The sequence below is a fragment of the Dama dama genome, chromosome 11 (genome assembly GCF_033118175.1).
Source record: "Dama dama isolate Ldn47 chromosome 11, ASM3311817v1, whole genome shotgun sequence".
Classification (NCBI taxonomy): Eukaryota; Metazoa; Chordata; class Mammalia; order Artiodactyla; family Cervidae; genus Dama; species Dama dama.
In genome coordinates this window covers 100,446,433-100,466,188 of record NC_083691.1, presented here as the reverse complement: position 1 = coordinate 100,466,188, position 19,756 = coordinate 100,446,433, and the positions used below count along the sequence as shown (strand labels likewise).

At 50.1% G+C, this 19,756-nt stretch overlaps 1 protein-coding gene across 2 annotated transcripts in view; it reads left to right on the top strand.

Moving 5' to 3' along the window:
• The window catches only part of KCNIP3 (potassium voltage-gated channel interacting protein 3), a 97,319-nt gene that overhangs the window by 66,138 nt on the left and 11,425 nt on the right, over positions 1–19,756 (top strand). The window contains exons 1-3 of one of the 2 annotated variants that reach the window (XM_061156335.1): positions 2,444–2,575; positions 18,874–18,998; positions 19,460–19,529. In XM_061156335.1, coding sequence (XP_061012318.1) covers positions 2,473–2,575; positions 18,874–18,998; positions 19,460–19,529 — 298 coding nt within the window. In that variant the 5' untranslated portion in view covers positions 2,444–2,472. Of the gene's footprint in view, positions 1–2,443; positions 2,576–18,873; positions 18,999–19,459; positions 19,530–19,756 lie in introns of those variants that run through there. The other variant, XM_061156334.1, reaches the window with a different exon arrangement.

The following is a 19,756-nucleotide window of genomic DNA, read 5'->3' as shown; positions in this document are numbered from 1 at the left end:
GCTTAGTCACTCAGTCAACTCTTTGCCACCCCATGGACTGTAGCGTGCCAGGCTCCTCTGACCATGGAATGCTCCAGGCAAGAATATTGGAGTGGGTTGCCATTTCCTTCTCCAAGAGACCTTTCCCACCTAGGGACTGAACCCACATCTCCTACATTGCAGGCATTTTCTTTACTGTCTGAGCCACCACGGAAACCCCTTTTATGGATGAGGAATAGGCTTAGGGAGGTTTCATGCCGCTGGGCTCTTAACCAGGCTATTGAGTGAGGACTGGCAAACTAGCTGGGAAACAGGCTAGACTTTGCTCAGCACTGAAGTGTGTAAATTAGATGGCAGGAGGCTTTTTAACCTTTCTAGACTATTACACACAAACAACTCGTGGGTTCCAACAGAACCACTTAGACCTCTTGCTTTTGGTCAGTGGAGACTCACCACATGCCCACTTAAGTGGAGTTAAACGCTGCGGATTTACAGTTCTTTAAAAATATCTCCAATAACTCAGTCTTTTACCCACGTGTGTTAAACAGTGAGGTGGAACTGCACAGAGAGAGAAGAGAGACGCCAGGCCTTTCTCTGCTTCAGCTTCCACCGGAATCAGTTCCCTGTCCCAGGACAACATCTGCTCTGGAACTCAGCAGGCCTGGGCTGCACCTGTATCCCCTTCCATAATCCACCCTCTAGGTCTCAGTTTTTCCACCTGTAAAGTGGGAGAAGAGGAATGCCCATTGGGGGAGCCGTTAAGGATTACAAGTGAACCTAAAGGCTGGCTGGCTCGCCTGCAGCTCCATCAGGGCCCTCGGCTGTGCCCGCGGCGGTTTTCCGCCACGCCACACCCCTCTGCACCTGGGGCGCAGTACACGCTCAGTATTTGTTGAATGAAAGATCGGGTAGCAGGGCTCCCTAAGTGGAAGCCGCTATTGTTCAAGCCCTAGGGCCAAACAGGGTTTACTTTCCCGGGCGTGGTCCGGGGCTGGATTTCTCACTGCACTAAGAAACCAGAGAACAGGAGAACTTACTGTTCACAGCAGCCCACTGCGGCCGCGCTCCGAGTCCTGGGTCGGTGAGCGCACCGCGCGCTCAGCGCCCGCCGGAGGGCAACAGAGAGTCACGGCTTCGGCCCCCAAGTCCCGGAGTTTGGGGGCTAGGAGGATTCCGGGCTCCGCCCTGCCACGCCCCCACCTCTCCCCTTTCTTTCTCCTTCCTTGCGCGGCTTTCCTTTCCTACTCTGTGTCCCCGGGCAGGAAGAAAGCGATACAACAAACGATTTAGCACTCCCTCTAACTGCCCGCATGTAGCACTTGACATCCGCTCGGTTCTTTCCCACAGCCGGAAAGGCAGGCACCAGCCCCTCTTTGTGGACGAGGAGGAGGAGGCTGCAAGTCCCTGACTCGACCAAGGTCACGCAGCAAAGTCAGGACTTGAACTCAGTTTCGTAGACTCTAATGCCAAAGCCCAACTCCCTCCTAAAGCCTCGAGCGCATGAACTCGAGAACTTTGGGTACCAACTTTTCCATTTTTTTGCACGGAAGCCAGACCAGGGCCAAGTTCAATCTCCAGCCGTGGACTGATGGTTGTGGGAAATACCCTGGGGCGAGAGGGCTTCCCGGCTTCTCCGAAGGCCAGCTGTGTCCTGGCCCGCCGGGCGAAGAGCGGCGGTGGCCAGGCTCCGCGCCCCTCCATCGGGAGAGTGGAGCCCCGACTCCCCCCGGGAGTGGCGCTGCGGCTCCCTTCCGGCCCCGGCCTCCTCCCCTGCCACACGGCCCCACCCCGCACGAGCGATTCTGTAAAACCGCGGACCGCTCGGCCACGCGGGGGCTGGCTGGGTAGCGCTGGCTCTGCGCCAGGCACCGTCTGCGGGCTGGCCCGTGCGGGGCGGGGCCACCTCCCTCCGCCCCTTCCCGGTCTGGCGCGCGCGGTGTGTGGGGGGGGGTGGGAGGGGGGGGGGCCTGCAGGGGACTCCTCCCCTGGTGGTCGCCGCGCCTAGGCCAATGAGCGCGCGGGGATCCGCGATGGAGGCTGGGGCGACCCGGAGCGCCGGGGACCCCCGCCGCCGCCGCCGCCGCCGCCGCCGCCGCCGCCGCGCCCCCGTGCCCCGGAGCCCTTGGGTCTGGAGAGGGGCCGAAAGAGGCGCGGCGCCCGCTCTGGGCATGGAGGCGCCTCTGGCCAGAGCGGGCCACGCGAGCTGCCCTCCGCGCCGCCGCCGCGCCTCGAAGTTTGCCGGCTGACTCGGAAAGTTGCGCTCCGGCTCTGTCGCCGCTCCGCATCCGACCTCCGGGCCGGCCCCAGCGCGCCGCCGCCGCCGCCGCCGCCCTCCGCGGGGCCCCGGCCCCGCCGCCGCCCGCAGCCCCGCCTGCCGGGGGCATGTGAGCCGCGGTCTCCCCTAGAGGCCGGGCAGGCTGCACCGGCCCCGGTGCCTCCGGAGGGAGCGTGAGGGCGAGGGGCACGCCCCGGCCCCCGGCAGGCGGGGCCGCCATGGGCATCCAGGGCATGGAGCTGTGCGCCATGGCCGTGGTGGTACTGCTGTTCATCGCCGTCCTCAAGCAGTTCGGCATCCTGGAGCCCATGTCCATGGAAGGTAACGCGTGGCCTCCCGCCCCTTGGCGGCCCTGCGCCGGGGGCCGGCGGTCAGAGGGGAGAGAGCAGCACTTGCGCTCCGGGGTGCGGGTGCCCAGGTCCACCCGGCGAGGGGCGGCCCTCGGGGACGCTGTGCTCTGCGGCCCTGCCCGCCTCGGCCACCGCCCCCTCCTGGCTCCGGAGGGCTGGTCTGGATCTAAGGGCGCATAGAGGGCTCAGACTCTGAAAAGCCCCAGAGGGGGTGCAGCCGCGGTGTTCGAGGTGGGTGTAAGCGCGATCCCGGGAGAAGCCTTGAGCTGGCATCCCCGGCTGTCCTAGGCCCGCCGGTCCGAGCCGCCCCCGGTGAGCTTGGCGCCCGGCGGTGGGAGGTGGCAGAGGGTGAAGATAGCAGGGAGGACCCTCAGCCCAGGGCGTGTAACTGCAGCAGCGAGTAACACAAAACCTCTGTCTCGTGATGAGGCCGGCCCTTCACCGGTAGCCCACATCCAGTCCCCTTTCCCCAGGCAAGACTCAGGAATGGGTAACCAACCCTCAGGCGCCTCTGTTTTTGTCCCAATAAATATTGACCGAGGAGACAGACAAGCTCTTAAAGCAGACCCTGATGGTGTCCCTGGGGCCCCTGACAGGTAGGTACCCTTAAGAGTTGCCTCCGGTCCCAGTACCTCCCACCCACCTCTGGGCAGGTCAGGAGAGGAAGCTGCTCCAGCGCACATCCATTGTGAAGGGGGACCTTGACCCACCAGGGCTGTAACTTATCCTCTGTGTCCTGTTCCTCTGGACTGTGGGGAAGGGGCTGGCCAGTCTTCTTTCCGTCACCTGTGCGCCCCTGCGGCCCTCAGGGGAGGATGGGCATCCTGCCTGCCTCAGCACTCCACTGACCTTGCCAGGCTCCAGCTCCTGGGACTAAAACCCAGAGACTCAGGGAGGGGAGGAGCGAGAAACTGCCCTTGCCTCTGGACGTCCAGCACACCCTCTGGCCTAGGGATGTGCCCCCCAACCCCCTGCAAAGGGCTGCTGAGGGCAGGAAAGGGCCCAGGGGCCAGGAAGCAAGGCCCGGCTCGATTCAGAGCCCAGGTCTGACTTGTTACCTGAAGTCCGTGGCCATGCGCCCTTCAGAAGGCATTGAGCTGCTTCACACCTTTTCAAGGTGAGTTCAGGAGACCCTGAGAGAAGGGACTTGCTGAAGGTGGTTCTCAGAGGTGCCATCTTGAACTTTACATCGTAGCTGGGGGAGACAGGCTTCCCTGGTGGCTCAGATGGTAAAGAATCTGCCTGCAATGCAGGAGACCCGGGTTTGATCACTGGGCCAGGAAGATCCCCTGGAGAAGGGCATGGCAACCCACTCCAGTATTCTTGCCTGGAGCATCCCATGGACAGAGGAACCTGGCGGGCTACAATCCGTGGAGTCAGAAAGAGTTGGAGCTACTGAGCAACTTTCACTGGGAAGATAATTGCCCAAACTGGGCCTGCACTTGGCTGGATGGATACTGGCCCTGGCAGGAAGAGTCTGTGACAGGCACCTCCATGGGAAATGCAGGTAGGGGTAGGGGGCATCTCACCCAGTGGTGCCCTCAGAGCCCATGCCCCCTGCATGCACTAGCACACCCCCATCCCCTACCTCGCCCCACCTGGAGTCCATAGTAGGCAGGGGGGCATTTGGTACTCAGGAATCTGAGGCCCCTACATTACTCTTCCTCCATTTCTTGGGCCCTCCTGGGACCACCAAGGCCTGGGAGCACCAGCCAGCCTCACTCTACTTTTTATTGACACTATAGAGTCTTCTTAAGGGAGCCTCGCATGCTTGTGGTTCTGGGAGCTTGAAGTTTACCTTTGCAATTTTAAGAAGGGATTTGTTCACAGGGTGGGTCAGACGTGTCAGAGCACAGGTGGTTTATTCGGCTTCCTGTGGAGCCCACTTCTGGCTCTCATCAGTTTGTCTCTTTTGGTACATCTGTCCACTCATGCCCTTTGACTTCTGGGGTCTCGATGCGGTGGGAGGTGCACGGAGCCTCAGAGTCAGCCGGAGATCCCTGAGCTCGGACCTCCTATCACCCACACATACCGGCTGTAAAGCCCCTTAACCTGTTTGAGCTTTGGCCTGACTGTCTATAAAGGGAGGCCAATAATAATGCCTGCCCGAAGGGCTGCAGCAGACTTTGAACTAGTTAAGTGAAGGTGCTAATGCCCTCAGGATCATTCTTGGTGTGTAGTAAATGCACAAACTTTGTGAACCATGGCTATCACCAATAATTAGAGGATGATTACTCTTAATAGCAGAATTGAGTCACGGTTGAAAACATCCTCTCACTCAGATCAGCCACCTCTTCCTATGTCAGAAGGGAGTTCTGAGTACCAGATGGTCCATGTTGATGGCAATGATGCCAGCTAAGTGCCTGGAAGGGCCCATTGGCCAGGCAGTGCCTAAGGGACTGTCATGGGCTGTGAGGAGCCCAGGCCCTTGGGCCCCAGCCTGGATGTGAGCTGGCACTACGAGAAGAGGGCGCCCCCCAAGAATACGTGCACTTAATTGGATGTTGTCTCTTGTCCTCTTTGAGCCTCTGTAGTTCTCATCTGTAAGAGACCAGAGTTATGGTGCCCTTGGGGATTGTTAGGAACTAATGGATTTGAGTTCTGGGGACACAGGCTTCTAGAAGTAGATGCAGAAGTTGAAAGACCTTCCTGTCTGTCCAACCAGTCTCTGTCTCTAGGCGACTCCATTGACGGGGAGTTCCAGCCTGGCTTGGCCACTAGCTCACTGGGCGACTTTGGTGCGTCAAGCCTTCTTGAGGCTCGGTCTCCCGGATTCCCAGGTTGCTCGGTGGTAAAGAAACTGCCTGCAGTGCAGGAGGTGAGGGTTCGATCCTTGGGTCGGGAAGATCCCCCAGAGAAGGAAATGGTGACGCACTCCAGTGTTCTTGCCTGGGAAATCCCATGGACAGAGGAACCTGGCAGGCTACAGTCCATGGGGTCGCAGAGTCCGACACGGCTTAGCAACTTAACAGCGACAAGAAAATGAGGATACTAATAGAATGTTCCCCCCTGTACACCTCGCTGCCGTCTATGGGGTCGCACAGAGTCGGACACGACTGAAGCGACTTAGCAGCAGCAGTGCACCCCCCAGGGGTGTGGTGAGCTGAAGCACCTTGAAAAAGTTACCAACGGGACACAAATCTAAGCGGATCTCATGAGTGTGGACACCCTGGTAAAAAGTGAGCCTGGACCCGTAAGCTTGGTGCTCACTGGTAAGGCTGGCTTGGCCCAGACACCGGATTTTGTCGTCCACATCTGTGGCCCAAGGCTTGACTTGGGCTGCTGCCTGTCTTATCTCAGTCCACATTTTCCAAGTTCTAACTAGTAGCTCTCAACTGAGAGCAGTTTTGCTCCTCAGTGGACATTTGGTGGTGTCTGGAGGTGTTCTGGATTGCCACAACTGATGGGGAGGGTACCAGGGGCATCAAGTGGGTAGAGACCAGGGATGCCGCTAAACATCACGCAAGGCCCAGGCAGCCCCTCACCACAAAGAATGCTCAGGCCAAGGGACTGGCGGTCCAGTGGCTAAGACGCTGTGCTCCCAGTGCAGGGGGTGTGGGTTCAATCCCTGGTCAGGGAGCTGAGATCCCACATAGCACGAAGTGTGGCCGCAAAGTAAAAAAAAAAAAAAAAATTGTAAAAGAATGCTCAGACCCAAATGTCAGTGGTAAAGTTGAGAAACCTTGTTTTAGAAGGAGCACTGGCCAGGGGCTCGGAGAGCTGCCTTTCAGCTCTGACGTGGCCCCTGACATGCTGATATAACTTGGGAAAATCACTATTCCTGTCTGAGCTCCGCTTCCTTGTCTGTAAGTGGGAACCTCATCTATCAGTGGGGAATGGGATTAGAAGCACCCTCTCCCCCTGGGAACTCCCCCTGACCCTTCTGGATCCCTGCCCCAGGGTTGTATTAGATGACACTGTCCTGGAATTTTCTGTATCCCTGTCCCCACTTACGGTGACCCCTCCAAAGGCTGCAAGCACTTGTGTCCATACACTTGTGGCCCCAGGGTGTGCCCAGCACTGCAAGCAGCAGGTGTGGAGTCTAGATAAATCGTATGCCATGTTCAGCCATACTTACGGGGCACCCATTGTATACCAGGCTGGAACACCAGAAATGCTGGGTCTTGGCCCTCCCCGTAGGGTGGCCCTGGGAGACACCCTCGGAGGGGAGGTCCCTGTGGATGGGGTGGAGGCAGAGCTGGCAGCTTGTGGGGGCCTGCGTAGATGGGTGAGGAGAAGAGTGGGAGGGGGAGGATGGGGAGTGCCCATGTGGAGACAGCCTCCTCCGGGGTTTGGTCTGCCTGTGGGCAGAGCCAGTGCCCCCTCGGCCAGTTCCGACATGTTCCAAGTGTTGGGCTGGTCATGCCCATTCACTGCAGGAAGGCGCTGCAGCGCCAAGGGCAGGCTGACCAACCTCTGGGTTCAAGAGGGATTGGAACCAGCAAGTGTGGACAGAGCAGCTTGGAGCTTTGCTGCAAAGGGGAGTGAAGCCGGATACTGGCTGGCAGGGAAGCGTCGTAGTGCAGAGCCTCACAGGGGTGCCAGGGCAGCCAGGTGGGGGGTGGTCATACACGGGGCTGCCCGTCGCCCAGTACCTTGTTTCCTTAGCTCAAAGGACTGAAGACTCGGAGCCACCCTTCCCTAGCCCCTGCAGGCGGGGCTGTGTTGAGTGGGGTCACGGGACAGGGACTAAGGCTTTTACTCGACGGGAAGAAAGCCTGGTTCGTAACCTGTCAGACCATGGTACGACTTTGCGTGTGTAATGTGTCACTTCAGTCGTGTCTGACTCTTTGCAACCCTATGGACTGTAGCCTGCCAGGCTCCTGTGTCCATGGGATTCTCCAGGCAAGAAACTAGAGTGGGTTGCCATGCCCTCCTCCAGGAGATCTTCTTGACCCAGGGATCGAACCCACATCTCTTACATCTCCTGCATTGTCAGCGAGGTTCTTTGCCACTAGCACAAACAACCATGGAATATTCAACCATAAAACAATTTTCTTTTAAAGCCTTATGCTTTCATGCCTTTGACAAAATGCTTGTTTGATAAAGAGGTGAAATCTGTATTGCTGATCCCCTGGTTATCACGAATACCTGATGGAGAGGGGATGCTCCCAGACTAGCCCTTGGAGAGGGAGGGGGAGGGCTGAGCACAAGGGAGACTGTAGAGGCAAGCTAGCTTCATGGTTTTGCCGAACAGGGCTACTCAGCGTGGTGAGGAAAGCCGTGCGGGTGGTTGTTTAGGCCCAGGACCACCTTGCCCCGGTCCACTTGGTAGCCAGGGTCAGTGGCTTCCTTCTTGACACCTCTCGCCAGTCTGTCCTCTCTATGTCACTTTGTTTGACACCCGAGGCCAGAGAGGCCATTCTGGAATGGAGATCAGACAAGCCCTTCCCTCTCCTTGGCTCTTAGGTGGTTCTCTTGCTCACATACCCCTTGGCATACCCTGGACCCCTCCCCGGGGTGCCCTTTGACCCTGTTGTCATTGTACCTGATTCTTGGAATATCGCTTCTCTCTGATTCCTCACCCGTCCCCTGCCCAACAGGTGTAAGCAACAGGGAATGTTGTTTCAAGAGATAGGCCCAGGGCCTGGAGACATTAAAACTGACACCCAAGGGACTTCCCTTGTGGTCCAGTGGCTGACACTTCTTGCTTCCCAATGCAGGGGGCCCAGGTTTGACCCCTGGTCGGGGAGCTAGATCCATGTGTCACAACTAGAGCATCCCACATGCTGCAGCTAAGACCTGGTGCAGCCAAATTAAAAAAAAAAGTTGACACCCCAGTCAGTAGTTCGTGGACCCACCCAAGAAAACAGAGCTGTGAGGGATCCGACCCAGCGTATGTTACAGGGCACTTCCCACACTGCGTGGGGCCCTGCTCCAGACTGGGTGAGCTGTGAGCAGACAGGAGGGCCAATTGGCTTGTTCTCCTTGAGCTGCCATAACATAGACTGTAGCCCGCCAGGCTCCTCTGTCCAGGGGATTCTCCAGGCAAGAGTACTAGAGTGGGTTGCCATGTCCTCCTCCAGGGCATCTTCCTGCCCCAGGGATCAATTCTGGGTCTCTTGCATTGCAGGTGGATTCTTTACCATCTGAGTCACCAGGGAAGCCTAATAGAATATCAGACCAGGGACCTTAAACAACAGAAATGTATTTTCCCACAATTCTGGAGGCTAGAAGTCCCCAGTCAAGGTGCCAGCAGAGTTGGTTTCTGGTGACGCCTCTCTTCTCCGCACGTAGACAGTCACCTTCTTGCTGTGTCCTCACGTGACTTTTCCTTCCCCTCCTTTTGGAAAGGAAATCACTCTTCATCCTCTCATAAGGTCACCAAATCGTTTTGGATTAAGACCCCACCTTAATTAGGATTTCATTTAACCTTCAGTTCAGTACAGTCACTCAGCCGTGTCCGACTCTTTGCAACCCCATGAACCGCAGCACGCCAGGCCTCCCTGTCCATCACCAACTCCTGGAGTTTACCCAAACCCATGTCCATTGAGTTGGTGATGCCATCCAACCATCTCATCCTCTGTCGTCCCCTTCTCCTCCTGCCCTCAATCTTTCCCAGCATCAGGGTCTTTTCCAGTGAGTCAGCTCTTCACATCAGGTGGCCAAAGTATTGGAGTTTCAGCTTCAGCATCCGTCCTTCCAGTGAACACCCAGGACTGATCTCCTTCAGGATGGACTGGCTGTGTCTCCTTGCAGTCCAAGGGACTCTCAAGAGTCTTTTCCAACACCACACTTCAAAAGCATTAATTCTTCGGCACTCACCTTTCCTCACAGTCCAACTCTCACATCTATACATGACCACTGGAAAAACCATAGCCTTGACCAGATGGACCTTTGTTGACAAAATAATGTCTCTGCTTTTTAACATGCTGTCTAGGTTGGCCATAGCATTCCTTCCAAGGAGTAAGCGTCTTTTAATTTCATGGCTGCAGTCACCATCTGCAGTGATTTTGGAGCCCAAAAAAATAAAGTCTGACACTGATTTCACTGTTTTCCCATCTATTTGCCATGAAGTGATGGGACCAGATGCCATGATCTTAGTTTTCTGAATGTTGAGCTTTAAGTCAACTTTTTCACTCTCCTGTTTCACTTTCATCAAGAGGCTTTTTAGTTCTTCTTCACTTTTTCTGCCAGGGTGGTGTCATCTGCATAGCTGCGGTTATCAATATTTCTCCCAGCAATCTTGATTCCAGCTTGTGCTTCTTCCAGCCCAGTGTTTCTTATGATGTACTCTGCATATAAGTTAAATAAGCAGGGTGACAATATACAGCCTTGACGTACTCCTTTTCCTATTTGGAACCAGTCTGTTGGTCCATGTCCAGTTCTAACTGTTGCTTCCTGACCTGCATACAGGTTTCTCAGGAGGCAGATCAGGTGGGTCTGGTATTCCCATCTCTTGAAGAATTTTCCACAGTTTATTGTGATCTACACAGTCAAAGGCTTTGGCATAATCATAAAGCAGAAATGGATGTTTTTTTGGAACTCTCTTGCTTTTTCAATGATCCAGGGGATGTTGGCAAGTTAATCTCTGGTTCCTGTGCCTTTTCTAAAACCAGCTTGAACATCTGGAAGTTTACGGTTCACATATTGCTGAAGCCTGGCTTGGAGGATTTTGAGCATTACTTTACTAGCGTGTGAGATGAGTGCAATTGTGCGGTAGTTTGAACATTCTTTGGCATGGCCTTTCTTTGGGATTGGAATGAAAACTGACCTTTTCCAGTCCTGTGGCCACTGCTGAGTTTTCCAAATTTGCTGGCATATTGACTGCAGCACTTTTACAGCATCATCTTTCAGGATTTGAAATAGCTCAACTGGAATTCCATCACCTCCACTAGCTTTGTTCATAGTGAAGCTTCCTAAGGCCCACTTGACTTCACATTCCAGGATGTCTGGCTCTAGGTGAGTATGACTGATTACACCATGGTGATTATCTGGGTCGTGAAGATCTTATTTGTACAATTCTTCTGTGTATTCTTGCCACTTCTTCTTAATATCTTCTGCTTCTGTTAGGTCCATACCATTTCTGTCCTTTATTGAGCCCATCTTTGCATGAAATGTTCCCTTGGTATCTCTAATTTTCTTGAAGAGATCTCTAGTCTTTCCCATTCTATTGTTTTCCTCTATTTCTTTGCATTGATCACTGAAGAAGGCTTTCTTATCTCTCCTTGCTGCTCTTTGGAACTCTGCATTCAGATGGGTATATCTTTCCTTTTCTCCTTTGCTTTTCGCTTCTCTTCTTTTCACAGCCATTTGTAAGGCCTCCTCAGACAGTCATTTTGCTTTTTTGTGTTTTTTTTTTTTCTTTTAACATTTAACCTTAAGTACCTCCTAAAGACCTTGTCACACTGGGGATTAGGGCTTCAACATATGAGTCGTGGGTGGAGGGGGAAGTGCTTCCCTGGCGGCTCGCGGATAAAGAACCCACCTGCCCGTGCAGGAGATGCCGGTTCAATCCCCGGTCAGGGGAAGGTCCCACCTCCCTAGGAGCAGCTGAGTCCATGCACCACAACTGTTGAGCCTGTGCTTCAAAGCCCAGGAACTGCAACTAGTGAACCCGTGTGCCTTGACTGCTGTAGCCCACACACCCCAACTAGAGAGTAGCCCCCCCTTGCCCCAGCTTCATTGCTGCTGAGGGGAACAGTATTGAAGAACCAGCACAGCCAAAAATTAATGCTATTTTTTTAAAAATTGGGCTTCCACAATGGCTTAGCAGTAGAGAATCTGCCTGCCAGTGCAGGGAACATGGGAGACTGGGATTTGATCCCTGGGTTGGGAAGATCCCCTGAGGCAGAAATGGCAACCCACAGTGTTATTGCCTGTAAAATCCAATGGACAAGGGAGCCTGGAGGGCTGCAGTCCATGGGGTTGCAAAGAGTCAGACAGGCATGCATGCAATAATAGTGCAATTAAAACAAAACCAAAACATAAGAGTTGTGGGAAGAGACAAAATTCTGTCCATCACACCAGTAAACAGAGAAATATGTATATGCCAGGAAGTCATGGCCAAATGAAGAAAGTAAAACAGATGAGGGAAGATAGGAATGGTGGCGCGCATGACACCCTGGAGGAGGTAACAGTCAAGCAGAGGAAAGCAGGAAGTGTGGATTCCGAGGGAGAGCATTCAAGCCAGAGAGGACAGCAACGGAGTGGGCCTGGTGGGTTTGAGCAGGGGCAGCATGGCTGAATCCAGAGAGCGGTGAAGGGAGGGACCCAGGAGATGAGGTCAGAGCCGGGGGGCAGGGAGCACAGTTATTGGCCATTTACGGACTTCTGTGTTTATACTCAGAGCCTGGGGGGAGGCTGTTGCACAGAGGGGGCCTGAGGATATGTTTTCAGCAGCTTCCTCCAGCCCTGTTTGGAAAATAGACTAGCAGGATGCAGGGCAGAAGCAGGAAGACAAGGCAGGAGAGATGGTTGCCGGGGAGGGCCAGGGGAGGTGGGAGGGGGGCTCGGAGGCGGGTGCAGGTTGAGGGGAGTGCTGGCAGGGTTTGCAGGGGGCTGAGGGCTGGGAGGAAGGTCTGTGCCCAGGCTTTTGGTGAGAGCATCCACAGGGTGGAGTTGCTATCAACTGAGTCGGGGAAGGCTGTGGGTGGAGTGGGTTTGCAGGGGGAGATTAGGAGCTCAGTTTGGGTTTGGTCCATCTAAGGACCTCCTGGGTTTCCACTTGCAGGTGGTAAGCAGGCAGGTGAGTCCGGAGCTCGGGAAGAAGTTAGCCCACATCTCCTGACTGAGGCTTGGCTCTGTAAGGAACTTGCTGATTTTGCAGGTTCATTGGGTGTAACTTTTTTTTTTTCTCATCTTTGTCAGATGCATTTTTCTTACTCATGACTTTAAACACCGATGTGCATGTTTATTAGCTTTTTCTGTTTCCTTATCTGTCAATTTCCTGTGTGTATCCTTTAACTATTTCTCCTGGGGTAGCTGTGCTTATTTTCCAAGTCACCATTGGTTCATCCAGACCAAAGGTGTTTTCTCTCTCGCCCCTCTCTTGCTCTGGGGACTCTAATTACTTTTAAATATTTTAATTAACCTGTACTAAATGCATTATGGGCTTCCCCGATGACTTGGTGGGTAAAGAATCCATCTGCGATGCAGGAGACCCAGGAGACTTGGGTTCCATCCCTCGGTCAGGAATACCCGCCAGAGGAGGGCATGGAAACTCCCTCCAGTATTCTTGCCTGTAAAATCCCATGGACAGAGGAACCTGGCGGGCTACAGTCCATGGGGTCACAAAGAGTCAAGCACAACTGAGTGACCAAGAATGTTAACATAACACATTAAATGCATATGTGAGGATGGATATGTGAGTCACCAAGAATAATATAATGATCCCTAGTGAACCCATTCTCCCCCTAGAACTAGAACATCACCAGCCTGCCTCTCTGAGTCCCTCTCTTCTCCCACCTGTAGAAGTTGCTACCAGCATTTGTCGTTCCTAATTTTTTTGTTCTTATTCATAATGTTATCTCTTGTGTCTCCCTGTGAATATATTGTTTGGTTATTCTTGAATTTTTTCTTTTTCTTTTTCTTTGGCTGCACTGCATGGCATGTGGGATCTTAGTTCCCCAACCAGGGATCAAACCCATGCCCTTTGCAGTGGAAATATGGAGTCCTAACTACTGAACCACAAGGGAATTCCCCTTGGTTTTGAATCTTATACCAAAAAAAAAAAAATTGCAATCATGGTCTCCTAGGACTGTTTTTTCAGCTACACTGCTTCTAAGACTTACCCACATTGCTCTGTGTTATAGGTCATTCATTTTTCACTGCAGTGTAACTTTTCCTCCCGTGGGGGCACAATCTATTTATCTGCTCTGTTTTCATGGACATTTGGTTGATTCAGGCTATCATTACTGTGGAGTCCTCTAGGGACCCCTGGGCAATGATTTTCTCTGACATGTATACCCCAGGGAGGATTACCGTGCCCTAAGATTTGTTGTGTGTGCTCAGCCATGTGCGACTCTTTGCGACCCCATGAACTGTAGCCTGCCAGGTTCATCTGTCCAGGGGATTCTCCAGGCAAGAATCCTGGAGTGGGTTGCCTTTTCTAAGGTATGCAGATGTGAAAATGCAAGTGGTTTTCCACAATGGTTGTACCAATTTACACAGTCACCAGCATGTTTAAAAAATGACCATTGATCTATTCCTCTCCTGTGACTCTTCTTATTTCATTATTATTGTTTCTTGTCGATCAGAAGGTGTGGTCTTCTCATCGTAATTTTCATTTCCTGTTCGTTGAGGAGGTTGTGCCGTCTTTCACGTCCTTATTCATTTCTCTGGTTTCCTTTTCCGATGTTTATCAGTTCTAGACATTCTTCTTTCATCGGCTGTAAATATTGCCTGCTGTCTCCTCCCACTGTGTCAAGCATTCCTCACTGGTCATGGTGCCCTTTGTTGAACAGAAGTCCTTTGATGTGATGGAGTTCATCAATTTTTGTCCTTTCTGGTTTGAAGTTTTAAGAAATCTTCCCCCACCTTTAGGTTGGCAAGATACTGTTTTACATTTTATTTTTATTTATTTATTTATTTATTTTCGGCTGCACTGGGTCTTTCTTGCTGGAAGTGGGCTTCTCTAGTTGCAGCAAGCAAGGGCTACTCTCTTGTTGGAACTTGCAGGCTCTAGAGCTTTGGCTCGGTAGCTGTGGCATGCAGGCCGAGTTGCTCCATGGCATGTGGTATGTGGGATCTTCCCAGACGAGGGATCAAACACATGTCCCCTGCATTGGCAGGCAGATTTTTAACCACTAGATCACCAGGAAAGCCCTACATTTTATTTTAACTCTAGAGCTCACTTTTCATGTTTTATCTTTAGTTAATCTGGAGCTCGCTTTTGCACGTGGTATTTATTTTCTTTATATGATGATTTATTTTCTTTATATGATGAGTCAGTTTTCCTAACGCCGTCTATTATACTGAACAACTGGCCTTTCCCCAAAGCTTCTGGGAAGGTCCCGCTATACCTCAGCCTCTTTTTGAGCTCTCTGGTCTGTTTGCTAGTGTGTCTGTCTGTTCTTGTACCAAGCACACAATTCTTATTACAGTGATTATAAATGTTTTAGTGTATAATAGGGAAAACTCTCTCTTTACTCTTCCTTTCTAGATTCTTATGGATTTTTAAATTCTTTACTTTACATTTCAGAGTAAATTTATCAAAGTCCTCAAAAATTCAGCTGGATTTTTGATTGAGATGGTGTTGAATTTATAATTTATCACAGGAGAAATAGCATCTTTATAATGTTATTATAATCATATCTAAGATGGAATGTCTTATTTATTCAGATTAGCTTTCTTTATAGAGGTTCTTCGAGTTTTGGTTAATACTTCAATACTTTTTAGTTTTTATTTCTCTTATGAATGTTATTTTTATTGTATTTTCTAGGTGGTTATTACTGCTGTAGAAAATTGCTATTGATTTTCATAAATTAATCTCACATCTGACAACCTACACTGAACTCTCGTGTATATTGATTCTTTTGGTCCCTGTAGGGACCATGTCATCTATAAATAGTGTTAATTTTATCTTATACTTCCCAACTCTTACACTGTTTGGGGTTTTTCTGTTTGTTTTTTTCCTTTTTCAAAATTTCCTTAGAGTATTGGCCAGACATCAGTTAGTGGTAACTGTGGCCAACCTTGGCTTGTCCCAAATCTTAAAGAAAATGTGTGTGAGCCTTTGCCATTAAACCTAGTATTTTCTGTAAAGAAATATTTGTTTTACAAATATAAGCCACATCAAGTTTATAAAGTTCCCTTATAAAGTTCCTAGTTTGCTAAGAGTTTTTGCTTGTTTATTTTAATTATAAATAGATGTGGATGTTTATCGAATGCTTTTTCTGTATTAGGATTTTCATATGATTTTCTCTCCTTACACTCTTATAGATAAAACCTTGTTGATCCTGGTGTACTTTTTTTTTTTAATTTCGGTTGGATTAATTTACCTAATGTGGTTTAAGATTTTGCATCTATGTTCAAAGTGAAATGGGCACATAATTTTCTTTTTGTTCATTTGTTTTTCCAGCTATATTAAGCCATAATTAACACCTAACATTATGTAAGCTTATGTAAAGATCACCCACAATAAAGTTAGCTGATGCATCCGTCACCTCAAATAATTACCATTTTTTTGTTGTGGTGGTGAGAACATTGGAGAACTACTCCTCAGTGGTTAAGAATCCAGCTTGCAATGCAGGGGACACAGGTTCGATCCTTGGTCGGGGAACTAAGATCCCACATGCCTTTCGGAACAGCTAAGTCTATGCATTGCAACTACTGAAGCCCACGAGCTCTGAAGCCCACACTGAAACTAAGACGCAATGCAGCCAATAGTTACTTAATTACTTAATTTAAAAAATAATTTTAAAAGATCTATCCCTTAGCAACTTTCAAGGGTACAGTACAGTATTGCTAACTATAGTCACCATACTGTAGCTTAGATTCCCCAGAACTTATCCATCTCACACTCGGAAGCTGGTACCCCTTGACCAACATCTCTCCACCCCTGCCCTCTGCTTCCTGGCAACCGCCAGCCTACGCTCAGTTTCCTTGAGTGTGGCTTTTTTAGGTTCCACATATAACTGAGATCATGCAGCATTCGTCTTTTAGACTTCTTCACTTAGTGTGATATCCTCAAGGTTCATCCGTGTGGTCACTGTGCTTTTCGTTCTCACGCTGTCCTTGTATGACTGAGGAATCTAGATGACTCTACTGGTCACTGGACTAGCAATACGGAGATCACTGGCGATCTAAGAAAAGCAGTTTGCTTGCAATGGCCGGGCACAGGCCCTGCAGAAGCAAGATCAAGGGAGACTAAGAGGAGAGGAGGTGAAGATGGTGAGTTAAAGGAGAGAAAAAAGCAACGGCTTGAGAGGAAAGTAGGGTCAATGGAGCTTTGTTTTCCGTATTTTCAGTGAAAGAACCCGCCTGCCAATGCAGGAGACATAAGAGTCACGGGTTCAATCCCTGGGTTGGGAAGATCCCCTGGAGGAGGGCAAGGCAACCACTCCAGTATTCTTGTCTGGAGAATCCCATGGACAGAGGAGCCTGGCGGGCTATAGTCACACGACTGAAGCGACTTAGCATGTGATTCTTACTGGTGTGCAGTGGTGTTTCATCGTGGCTTTAATTTGTATTTCTTTAATTGGATATGGTGCTAAACATCTTTCTCATGCTTATTTGCCATCTGTATATCCTCTATGGTGAAGTGTTTGATCAGGTTTTTTTTTTTAACCCATTTATTGATATTAATTTGAGTTGTACTTTTTCTTACTGATAAATTTTGAGAGTTCTTTATATATTCTGAACATCCTTTGTTAGAAGTTTGATTTGCAGATCTGTAGTTTCCCTTTCTATTTATCAATGTCTCTTACAGAGCAGAACTTTTCTTATTAAGAAGTACAGTTTTTCAATGTTTTCTTTTATAAGTGCCTATTGGTGCCATGTCTAAGAACTCTTTGCTAAATCCAGGCCATAAAGCCTTTCTCCTATTTTTTTTTCTAAAAGTTTTATAGTTTTACATCTGACTTTTAAAAATGTATGCTCCATTTTGAGTTAATTTTTGTATAAGAAATAAGATTTAGGTCAAAGTTCATTTTTTGAGTGCATGGATGTCCAATTTTTCTAGCACCATTTGTTGAAAAAAATTAAACTTTTTCCATTGATTGCTTTTGCACATTTGTGAAAAGTCATCTCAGTCATATTTATGTGGGTTCCCCATTTTGCTTCACTGATCTGTGTGTCTGTCTTTTCTCCAACAGCACACTTGCTTCATTATTATAGCTGTATAATGTCTTGAAACCAGGTAGACTGATTTCTACCACTTTTTTTCTTTCATCTAGTCTATTTATTTTGCCTTTCCACATAAGTTTTAGAATCACTGTGTCTACATCAACAACAAAAAATTGTCCTGGGATTTTTACTGGAATTATGTTCAATCTGTAAATCATTTTGAAGATAACTGACATCTTTATAATGCTGAGAACACAGTGTGTCTCATTACTTATTTAAATCTTCTGTGATTTCTTTTATCGGCATTTCGTAGTTTTCAATATACAGATTATGTGCATGTTTTGTTAGATTGTTTTACCTATTTATTTTTACATTTTATATTATCATTCTATTGTTTGTTATTATCATTTAATATTATTTCTATTTTTATGTTTTTATATAATTATATAAAATATATATTTTATATAAAATATATTTTTATATATAATTTTATATAAATATATAAATTTATATATATATAAATTTTACATTAAAATATATATAATATAATTATTTATATTTTAAATATTTTTGTCTATTTTCCCTACTTCACTTATGGGATGGGTGATTGTAATTAGTATAACAAGTTTTTAGAATTTTGGTTTCCAATGGTACATTGTTGATCAATAGACATGTAACTGATTTTTTTTTCATATGGACCATTTTTTGAAATTATATATTTATTTATTTTTGGCTACACTGGGTCTTTGTTGCTGTATACAGGTTTTCTATAGAACTGTGATTGATTTTTGTATTGACTTGGTATCCTGTAACCTTGCTAAGCTCATTTATTAGAGGATTTTTTGGTATGTTCTTTGAAACTGTCTGCATGGATAATTATGTCATCTGTAAATAGGGATAGTTTGGGTTTCTTCTTTCTCATCCATGTCCATGTGACCCTGCTGTCCATTTTGATGTGTTGTGATTAAATAAAAGATCTGGTCCCTACCCTACAGACAGAGAACTTGAAATGTGACTTTCTACCCAAATGTGAGTTAAGCCCGGACATGAAATGCAGCCAAGCAGCAGTGTGATGAGCAAGAGGGGGGCCCTTCGCGTTCCTGGGGGAACTCAGGGAGGGCTGCATGGAGGAGGTGGTCCAGGAGTTGGGTCTTAAAGGTCGAGGTGCCCTGTAACTTGTCTCTGTCTTTTTCCTTTCCACCTCCCCTTGTTTAGTGCCTTTCCAGTATAAGACTCACTCCCACCTCCCACCCCATCCCACCTCATGGCTGAGAGGGTGGGCATGCTCCAGGTGAGCCCAGCAGGGAGGGCCCATTTTGTGTGAGGAGCAGGGCAGCAGAGAGACCAGGGGGCACAACTGAGTGTGCTGTTACGCTGCAGCCCGGTCCGTTTGTGCAGTGCACAGCCTGGGCAGCCGTACATGGTGGTCACACAAGGAGAGTCTCCCCACCCCTACTTCCACCCGGAGCCTGGCACCCACACTGGAGAGAGATGGGGGCAGGGCCACATGTTCCACCCTCCTGGGTCTGTGTCCCCCTCCAGATAGCAGCGACAGTGAGCTGGAGCTGTCCGCAGTGCGCCACCAGCCAGAGGGGCTTGACCAGTTGCAGGCACAGACCAAGTTCACCAAGAAGGAGCTGCAGAGCCTCTACAGGGGCTTCAAGAACGTGAGTGCCCCACATCCCCCACCTCCAGGGCTGGCCCTGATCCCCTGGCTCTCCTGTTCCTGGCTCCAGGGTGCTGGCAGACCTTCTGGAAATTCCCCATGGCACAGTGCATACCTCAGCGTCTTTATGGGGCTCATGTTTTGTGGGACAGCTGTCTGTGGGGAGGGCCAGGGCCCAGAATCACTGTTCTGAAGGCACTACCTTTATGAGTGTCTCAGTACTGGTGCAATGGAGGAACATGGGGACAGACCAACTTAGCGTGAGGGGTCCTGCCACCCCCTCCCGCCTACCCCTCCCATGATGCCCACTCCATTGGGCTTTCCCCTGCCTTGGGCTGGGGACCCCAGCAGTGCCTTGCACAGCAGGCATCGGCCAGAGGGAAGAGAGAGGCCGGGCCCCCTGGAGTCGGGGTGCAGGGCAGGGTGGTTGGGGTCACTGAGAGGAGTCCCTTCCTACTGCAGGAGTGCCCCACAGGCCTGGTGGACGAAGACACGTTCAAACTCATTTACTCACAGTTCTTCCCTCAGGGAGGTGAGTCCAAGGCCCACGGTTCCTCCCGAAGTCCCCGCTTCCCTGTGGCTGCCCCGCAGAGTGTGGGCTTCCCTTTTATAGGGAGGGGACCCTCAGCCCCCCCCCACATCCTCCCCACCATTCCTTGCCTGGTGCTGCCTCCATCCAGTAGGAAGGGGGCACTCCAGCCCAGGACACAGCGGGAATGCCCAGTGGAGCAGCCTGGGGTTGGGACATGGGCGGCCAGG